This window comes from Ammodytes marinus (genome assembly GCF_949987685.1).
Source record: "Ammodytes marinus genome assembly, chromosome: 12".
NCBI lineage: Eukaryota > Metazoa > Chordata > Actinopteri > Uranoscopiformes > Ammodytidae > Ammodytes > Ammodytes marinus.
The window spans coordinates 16239793-16249819 of record NC_137216.1 but is presented as its reverse complement, the minus strand read 5'-3'; the positions used below and the strand labels follow the sequence as shown (position 1 = coordinate 16249819).

The 10027-nt window shown below is 42.1% G+C and overlaps 1 protein-coding gene across 1 annotated transcript; it reads right to left on the bottom strand.

Annotated features, from left to right (window-relative positions):
* Positions 1–2908: 2908 nt before the first annotated feature.
* galnt5 (polypeptide N-acetylgalactosaminyltransferase 5) lies at positions 2909–9691 on the bottom strand. Its single transcript, XM_080038647.1, has 10 exons — positions 8155–9691; positions 7868–8034; positions 6930–7049; positions 6095–6230; positions 5846–5965; positions 5643–5760; positions 5216–5545; positions 4905–4985; positions 4060–4212; positions 2909–3869 (listed from the first exon to the last, which is right to left on the bottom strand). The coding sequence occupies exons 1-10, from the start codon at positions 9279–9281 to the stop codon at positions 3729–3731; spliced, it is 2493 nt and encodes an 830-aa protein (XP_079894773.1). The 5' UTR covers positions 9282–9691; the 3' UTR covers positions 2909–3728.
* Between the last annotated feature and the right edge of the window lie 336 nt (positions 9692–10027).

Below are 10027 nucleotides of genomic sequence, written 5' to 3'. Positions count from 1 at the left end.
CACCTGAGGTCATTTAAATCAGGTCTTTAACATTATTGTTTACTGTGTCTTTCTAATATATGACATACATAAGTAACTTCTAACCTGTACCTTTTTATTTGCACATTTTTGTTTTGATTGTCTTATGGATGCAATTTATTTGTATCCGTAACTATCGCTTTTTTATCGTGTAATTGCAATTTCAATGTTTTCTTAATGTCTTATTTCTACTGTATTTTTGTTTGCCTGTAGAGCATTTTGAATTGCCCCGTCTCTGAAAGGTGCTATAAAAATAGACCGGCCTTATCATATAAAAGTATATGACATTATTAGATTGCTAATACAGATGCATCAATGTGAAAGCAGCCTTTTATTTGTCTAGTTTTTAAAGGTGAAGATAAACCTTTAAGTAGGCCTACTTATATACCGTTACGTTCTTTATTCCAGTGAGTTCCAAACTAGGGGTGGGGCCCCGCCAAAGGTCACAAGATAAATGTAAAGGGTTGTGAAAAAAGAACGTCTGTACACCAATCGAAATATTTATTCTTTGTCACATTTTAGCTTTTTTTGTGAAATACTGGAGTGTTTTACCTATATATATTTAAAACTTTACTCAAATTAAGATTTTTTAAAGGGGCAATGTGTTTTTTTTAAAGGGCAATGTGTTACTATTTAGAAATCTTAAACTGAAGAGTAAAAAGTAACTATAGGGGGCAGATAAACGTAGAGGAACAAAAAGTAAAAAAATAAATAAAAGAATCAGAAATGTGGTACAAGTACAAGTATAAAGTAGCATAACATTGTATTGTAAAATTGTAATGGTACTTGAGAACTTAAGTAAATGTAGTTAGTTACCACCATTGCGTGCTGTAAACCTTAGTGCTGATGTTGTTTGTTGAACTTCAAAATGTTACATCAGCATTTAAGGTGCCTTACTTAAGATGTAAAGGTCTTAAAACTGAAGACATAGTAAGGCTTAGCTTCAGCTCATGTGGTTCGGGCCCCGCTAAGAAAACCTATAGGAGAATGCTAATCCAGACTCAACACATTACAGAGGGAAGGTGGTCAGTCAGTAGAGATTATGAAAAAGAATGAGTACAATCACTGCATGTGTAGATGCCAGAGCCACAAAGAGTCTTTGTTGAGGCCAAAACAAACCCCCCGTTCTTCTGCGAGTGCACACGTACACAGAACTACATGGCACTAGCGCTAGAGAGCAGCACGCTAGAGAGACTTGGCCTTGCACTGCTGACTGACATGCTGGATGGATTCCTTCATCGCTATTTGGCAATGTAGGACAAGAACTAGCATTTTGGGCAACGTACTTGGGAGCAGACAATGACGCAATGCACAAGTCTGAGTTTGCCTACATTTTGATTTTGAACTCATCTGCAGAGAACGACTAAGAGCATTTGGAGCTTGACTAATTTCCAATATTATGGAAGAGCCAAACGGACAGGAGGAGATGGAGACAGGCACGCCACCTCCAAAGCCCCCCAGGCTCACATCAGATGAGAATGCCCTGGTACTATCCCAGGTGCTGGAGATCATCGGTGGGATCAGTCGCGAGGCCCTCAGGAGCCTGGAGGAACCTGAGGAAAGAGATGTGTGGTCCGTGGAAGAGGGAGATGACTCCGTGTTCTACAGTGACGAGGACCAAGCTCATCAGAACGTGAAAGCTAACACAAATGGTGATTCTTCTTCTGCCGACAAGGGCGAGCAACTTGTCAAAAATGTGGTGGCTGATGATGAACCTTCCACACACAGGGTGTATGGTCCAGGAGAAGAATTGGAGATGAAGAAAGAAGAAGGAACTACTGGGCAGGTCCTCTTCCTGTCTGAACAAGAAGAGGAACACCAAGAGCTTCAGTCACCAAAAACTGAACCTATGGATCAGTCACATCCTGCAGATCCAGGAGCACAGTCTAATCTGGATCCAGAGGAGTCACCTGTGAGCACCTGTGGCGAATCTCTGCAACTTCAATGCACAATTGCAGACACGCAAACACTGCCTGGGCAAAGCGTTTCAGCAGAAAAAGGTAAGAGGAATTATGTATTATTGTGCAGTAAAAAAAAAAGATTGTTAGATTGAAAGAAAGAGATACAAATCCTTTTATTGCTTTTCAGCAAATGTACCAGTTGAAGAGGAAGATGAACTAATGCTGGAATCAAAGACCCCAAGCCTTGAACACGTTGATGAGATGTCAAGTGCTGAACTACAGATTTCAGGCGACAGGCAGATTCAGGTGGACCGGGAGCTACAGCAGGACTACAACGTCCATGCTCCTCCTGTGGCGGTTCATCAAAACCCCAGGCCGGCTTACGCCTCCCTTCCTCTGCCGAAGAAATCGGGTCAAACAGCCGGCCAACAGAAAACCTTCAACCACCTCTCTTCCTCCAAATACGACACCGTGTCCTACCGCAAAATCCGCAGAGGCAACACCCGCCAGAAGATAGAAGAGTTTGAGTACAAGACCATGAATTTGTAAGAAGATTGTTTACATTTTTTTTTCTCCCCACAGGAAAACTGATGGGATGTGATAATTGAGCATTAAAAGGAAACACATTGTATATCTATGCCATATGGTACACCGTTTACATATTTATTTGTTCATAAATCTACTTGTAAAACATCGTTGTAGCAAACTTTAACACACTGTTTGAATGAACAGCACTATGTATTTCTGTTGTGTAATATCTGATTGGAGAGCTGAGCAAACCTCCTCTTACCTAAGAGTTTCTGTATGTTTTTAATGTATTGGTCTTATGTAAGGCAGGTTAATCCTACTACCTATAATAACTAGGCTGGTTTAGAGCTTCAGTATTGTAACCTTTGGAGTGAGAGTCATTTGGAGTGATTGACCAAACTGGATGGTTTAGTGGATAAAGAGAAAATAAAAAGATACATGCTATTAAATCTTCATTTTCATAACTTTATTTTTTTACATTCTTGAGAAAATGTATTTTCCATCATTGTGTTGTTAAAGGGGTTGAGAACAGGTTACAAATTCATGAAATCAAAGAAAAGGTTTACAGAGTGTTTTGAGCCAACACTTCCCTCTAGTGAAGAAAAATCATACAAAAAATAGGTGGGCAGCTTTCACAACAAAAATCTACACCTAAATAATCATTATGGAGATTTAGGTGTAGTTTCTATTTAGACAACAATACAGAAATAAAGCAGCATCTAAAACCAGAGAATCAGCTCAAACGTAAACACACATGACATCTAGGAAAGGAGATGATGTCTCACCGAAAATATGATACAGTTTTTTATGCAAATGAATACATTTTACATGACATGCAATAGTCCCAGCAGAGCACAAAAAAACAAATGTTACATCTCAAATCTACGAGGAACCCCATTATCTTTGGCAGTTTGTGCTCAAGAATTCACATCGACAGACGTTCACCTGAAGCCCTTTAGTCGTTCAGCGTTCGTTCAGAGGACGTCAGCATTAGAGGACCTTATATAAAAGTATTAAAATTCTGGTCGACATCTTCAAGAAAAGCCTCTGGCACTAGTGTTTAAACTGAGTCAGCCTGTGCTGATAGAATGAAAAGGACATTAGAAACATTGCACATCCCCCTCTGCTTTACACCACCCATACAGTATTACTTCCACCAAATCACTCCCCATCTTCTGGACGGTGGAGTGTTGAAGCTGAGCCACAGACCGTGCTGTAGTGTGAGGCAACCGGAGGTCTCTGGCAGTGCACGTTTGACACATCAAACTCACCTGAGTCTCTTCAGATAGTGTAGTAGTGTGTGAACTGCCACTTTTGGAAGGCGTTGCTGGGTTCACATTGGTTAAGGCTGAGGGTGTCACCTCGAGGTACCGCCTCCAGGCACATGTGTTTTGAAACGTACTCTGCTATGAGGTGCTCCGCCTTCACAAAGAGAAAACAGGAAACACAATTATCGTAACAACAGTACAACCAGAGTACAACACTCTTTGATACAATGTTTTTCTCATGGCGATGTTGAAGCAGGTGGTCGGTCCTGTTGTTTAAAATCTCTAAAAAGAAAAACAAAGACAGCAGTCAAAGTGAATGGCACACCCAGTGCAGATCAACCTACCAGCGCTGCTTTGGAGGATTTGTGGAACCAGGTGTGTGCAGGCTTGGTGTTGACACATAGTTGTAAAGCAATGCCGTTGTCCTTGTCTTTGGAAACGATGCATAGATCCTGCTGGCGAACATGCCTCATCCAGGTGTAATTAAAGTGCTGACTCTGAATACAAGAGAAAGAGAGAGAGAGCGAGAGAGAGAGGGAGAAATACAGAGAGAAATACAGAGAGAGAGAGGAATGACAAGAGTGTAATTATACTCCGTGAAAACAGAGATTTTTATGGATGACTCAGTTGGGTTGCTCTAAATCCAAAATGACCACATTCGAAAAAAGGCTTTGTCTCGTCTTGGGCTCCACCCTTGTTTATCGTGGCTTGGGAGCTCTATATTCGTCCTGATCTATGTCTATTTCTGGATTTGTTTTTGTTATCCCCCCCCCCCAACACATAACTACCACAGACATGGGGGTGGGGCATTTTCTCTCAGAAACACATTTAAAATCTTAAAGGTGCACTACGCAGTCTCAGGGTAGGGGGAGTATTGAATAATTCAATCCTAATAAATCAAAACTATTTTTTTAAGCACCTGAAACCAAACGTAAAACTAGATTATGTTTGTTAACAAAACTGTGGGCCCTGAAGCTGTAAACAACAAAAGTGAATGAGTAACTATTCAGGAAGCTTTATAACTTCAAACAGTTTTCCAGGGATCCAATTTTCCAGGGAGGTTAGTTATGAGAAAATACCCTACAAAGTGTTCACAACCAAAGTTACTAGTGCACCTTTAAGAAACATTTGCTTATATATATATATTTTGGGCGTTCCAATAATCTGTTGAAAATAAAATAACACCTACCTGCTTGCTGAGATCACACATCTCAAATATCAGAGAGCCATCATGGAGAGCAAGACATTTTCTTAACCCACGATTAAAGACCTATAAGGAACAATTAGATGATGAACAACGACTGTTTTGTTTTTCTCATTTCCTTCAGTGCATTCTGACAGATGGACTCATATGGATAGCTATGCTTTGTTTCAAAAGGAAGCCCAGCATAGAGTGTATAAAAGAGCTGACTGGAGCCCAGTCATAGTCTCTGTCTGGGTTGATTTTGATAAGTTGTCGGGGAAATGTAATGTGAACAATTTTTTTTTTCATCTACGTACCAGGCCCTCAGCTTTGGCTAAGGGAGCCTTCATATCTGGATACACGTTGTCCAGGTACCACTTGAAGCTCTTGCATTTGAGGCTCTTCCTCAGCTGGATCTGCGCGGTCAGGTTGCCGATGTCGGTGAGCTTGTTATCCAGCAGGTGCTGGTAGCCATGGCCGTAGAAAAGGTCCTTGTACTCATCCAGCCAGACTTCAGCCACTCTGGCCAGGTTGCGCTCCACGGTCTTCTGCCTGTTCTTGGGGAACTTGTAAGGATTCTGTCCCCGGAAGATGTGTCCCACTCGAGAGCAGGGGATGATCTCGATCTCCCCTCCGCACATCCAGATCTATTCACATAAAGGACTATACTGAGACAAGTTCTAGAGAGTTTCCCAAACCCCTACTGTATGGCTGACATTCATGTACTGTATGTGACGATGATACCTTGAATGAAATCTCCATGTTTTCCCCACCCCACACATCCAGCCCAGGATCATAGGAACCAAGCTCATAGAAGTATTTTTTGTCTATTGAGAAAAGGCCTCCAGCCATAACCGGACATCTGTAAGATAAAAAAAAATCATCACAAACAATGCAACAGAAAAAAGAATTAAAAGTATGATAAACAAAACTAACTGTTAAGGTACCTGATTGGATCTGCGATGGAAATGTTCTTTTTCTTTATTTCCTCTGCCGGTATTGCACTCCAGCCAAACACCAAAGGCCATTTGAAAATACCTCTTTGGAAGTTGTCAACCAGCATATAACTGAGGAGAGAAAGACAGGAGCCCCAACATAAAAAAGGACATTTCCTTCAGCACTACTGTAGATAGCATGATAACATCACATCACGTGCATTTTGTCTTGTTACTCCAATATGGGCAGTGCTGTGTTACCTCATGTCTTTATCACTGATGACCTCGATAACTGGACAGGGCACCTTCTTGCGATCCAGGTAGACTCTCTCCAACAGTGGCTCCAGCCAGCCCACGTTACACTCCACGTGGGAGTCTAGGAAGGTAAGAACCTCACCTAGGGGAAAGCAAACATCCTGCTGCAGTTAAACAAATAGTCACAACTGCAGAGTCACAATGCAACCCTTAAAACATGCCTCAATAGTTCTTTGAAAGGCATGGTTGATTTATAAAAAGGGTAAGGTAAATACACAAATGTGCTGGTGAAAGTCTGGGTAGGTTTCTACTGGAAAATAATGTGCAGTGCAACTTCAGTGACTTCTCAAGTCATGGTGCTCATGTTTTAGTACTACTTAAGTACTTTATTCCATCACATGTATAAACTTTCACAATTGGTGTTATTTTATGGAAATGTCAACGCAAATATGTGTGCAGCGGTGCGTGCATATGTAGCATATAACATACACGTCGTAACATTTACAATGTCTGACCACGTCATTTGAAACATTCATGTGAGTCTTGCTACCGGTTTCAAATTTCTTATCTATATAATAAAAACCATGCATAAAAGACATTTTTTTTTAAAGATAATTTTTTGGCATTTTCAAGCTTTATTAGATAGTACAGAGTTGAAATGGGGAGACAGAGAGAGAGAGGGGATGACCTGCAGTAAAGGTCCACGAGTCGGATTTGAACCCGCGACCACTGCAACGAAGGCCGGAGCCGATATGGTATGCTCTCTATCCACTACGCCACCAGAGCGCCATAAAAGTACATTTATGATAAAAGAAGTGAAGTTAAACACAGCAGTGGTTACCTATGGCTGCAGCAGCTCCAGCCAGCCTGGCTCTGATCAGGCCCTGCCGCTCCTTCAGGCGAATGATTCGCACTTTGGGAAACTTTGACATGTATGTATCCAGTTGCTCCTTCAGGTAGTCTGCCAGAGCAAAGGATTACGTATGATTTCACAACACTGACAGCAGGGGACAAAAGTGCCCAGAGCTTGAAAAGATAACATACAATACAGAACTTTATTCTTATCTAAAAAAAATTATCAGGATTGAATATAGCTCAACTGATAAAACGGCCCCCCGACAATACTAACTTAGGAGAGATCTCTTTGGCATATGCAGTATGTCGGTTTATAATTAACAAAACAACATAACTGCAGTTGAGAATAAACAAATATTTGTTTATGGTCATTCAGAAAGAGAGCCGCCCTTGAGTGGTGTGTTTGTTTACAGAGGAGCACTGTCAAGTTTATTATCAACTGTAAAATGTCATGCTCTGTACATATCTTGGTCACAATTCTTTAACTTTTGAGTAACCACATTTCCGAGAGAGCTCTCAAATATATTTGTGTATGTATGAATAAGGTCGTATCTGGGGTCATCAATAATCACATTAAGAGATGACATGTGAAGTATTCTATATGTATACACCTTAATAATTACACTAAATATTCCCAATGTAGTATACATGGCATTTCCTGCAGTTTGAGACGCATACCCTGGTTTACGTCTGTAAAAGTAGCGTGTGTAAACATAAACCATGATGTAAACCTCCTTTAAGGAAGAGGTGTTATTTTTGGCTAGCAAAACAATGCATGGCAACAATAATGACACGAGGAGTGTTCATTTTATTTGGATGGGACGGGAATTATTGCCGGGAAAGAATGCACCGCTAGGCATGGACGGGTATGATATTCTTAATTGGACTATACTGTGCATGTAAAACGTCACCATATAGTCATACCTTTGGTGCTGAAATCGTCCACCAGGATGATCTCTTTGAGGAGGTGCGGTGGAGATCGGTTGAGCACACTGTGCACAGAGCGCAGGAGCGTGGACCACACTTCATCCACAAAGCAGAAAATCACACTGGTGGAAGGCAAGTCATCGTGGACCACATTCTGGGCACACCTGGAAAAGACAGCAAAAAGAAAGAAAAAAAAAACACACACACAAATGCGATTCAGATTGGCGGTGACGGCAGTTTTCATAAGGTAAAACTGTGCAGAAGGAGAAGAAGGGAAGACTCACATGTCAGGCCTGGTGTCTGGGATGGCTCGGTCCACTGGGATCTTGTCACTCAGGTAGACGTTAAAATGGCCTTCGTCCCACCTCTTCCTCACCTCTGCATCTTCGCTCCTGGCAACAATGACTGCCTGACCATACTGGCCCACTGCTTTGGGATCTCTGGGAACTTGGGTGGCATCCAGAGAAAGCACTTTGTGGACTGCTGCTTTTCTGACAGCCCCAGAGTTAACTTTAGAGTCCTGTCCTGCTGCTTCCAGCTTGACGGCAGGTTTCGGGGCTACATTCGTATCACTCTTGGCAATCGCCTTAACATTTTCAACTGCTATTTTATCATTGACCTCTTTTCCTCTCACACTGTCATTCGGTTGAGGTGTTGCTTTGTCAGGGTGTGCCTCACCCTTTGTTTGAGTCTTGGTCTTAGGTTCAGCTGCAACTTTTTCGTTGACCTTTGAATCAACTTTGTGCAGTGCGTCTTGTTCAACAGGTCCTTTCTTAGAGGTTGGTCGCGGAGCATGTTTATTTTCCTGGACACCAGGAGGCACTTGGGTTATTATTTTAGACCCCACCACAGGCAACACCACTTTTTTAGAGGCATCTTTTTCACTCATTGTATCTACATCTGTCACATTCAGATCCAAGTTTACTGCTTTTTTCTCTGCAGGAACGACCTGCTTTGTGGCAATTGCCATTTTTAAGGCGGGTCCTTCTCCATGTTCAGAACCAACAGATTTAGGGGGATCGGCCTTGGGAAGATGACCTCCTTGGTCCTGAGGGGGGTTCATCTTTTTACCCCCTAACACCTGGTCCTGTTTCATGAATCCCTGTCTGTACACGCGGGCTAGTTTGTCCTCAAACATGAGGGGTCCCGTCCCGGTACGTGTAGCCGCCGGGTCCAACCTCTGGACTGGGTGTTTGAAGCCCCTTTTCATTAGCTGTGTGACCCTGGATTGCTGTTTGAAAATGTCCCTCTCTCGTATCACTCGCTCCTTGAGCAGCTGACTCTGACTGTTCACGTCGTTCATTGACAGGCGAAGTGCAGCCATGTCAAACAGCAGCCAAACGATAGAGGCGATGAACACAAAGGCGAGCACCCTCCCACTCCCCCTCAAGTATTTCCTCACCTTCATCATCTCTCGGGGCTTTTTAAACTAAAGGAAACCGTGAAAGTGAAGAGAATGTCAAAGTCTCATACTGTGTGGGCCCCTCCTGGGTGGCAGGGAAAGTTTTCTTTCCTCTGGAGAAGTTAGCTGCCTGCGTGGCATGCTAGCTGTATGACAGTAGTCGGTGTTATCAGTCAGACGTGCCGCAGGGTCTGACACCCACCACAGCCCACCGCGAAGGTACAATGTACGTAGTGTAACTTCACCATACCTCGTCGCTCAGGTCATCTCCAAACGCTGGCGGACATTGTGTCCGTGTCGCAAAATTCACCAACTTCTTCCTCACAAAAAAAAATCGTCGGTTTCTTGACTTAATCTCCACGACACAACTTTGACTGACACTCAGTTTTGTATGAGGACGTAGCAACCTAACTACGACTTTGTCAGTGAGCTCTGATTGGACAGAGTGAAAGACACATCTCGGCCTACAGAAAGCTAACAGCAAGCTAGCCGGAGGTAGCTAGGAGACGACAGGAAGTCCAGCGTCTTACCTTCAAAATAAAAAAAGAGGCTACGTACAGATTTTTTTTTTTTTAATTTTCATTGTTTATTATTTATAAATATAAGTAAAGTAACAATAATTTATATTAAATACAACAACAATATTAATTATTTTAATGGTTTAATTAGTTTTTCCTACCGCATTAAACATTTTTTTTTAGTTTATTTCTTGTAGGCCCACTTTTTCATAATAGAGTAGTAGGCCTACTATTTAT

Coding starts and splice junctions, on each gene's coding strand:
- galnt5 (XM_080038647.1), bottom strand. CDS start 9,281: ATGATGAAGGTGAGGAAATACTTGAGGGGGAGTGGGAGGGTGCTCGCC. Junction 6,231..6,929: donor TGGAGCTGCTGCAGCCATAG/GTAACCACTGCT, acceptor GCTTTCCCCTAG/GTGAGGTTCTTACCTTCCTA. Junction 3,870..4,059: donor AATCCTCCAAAGCAGCGCTG/GTAGGTTGATCT, acceptor CTCTTTGTGAAG/GCGGAGCACCTCATAGCAGA.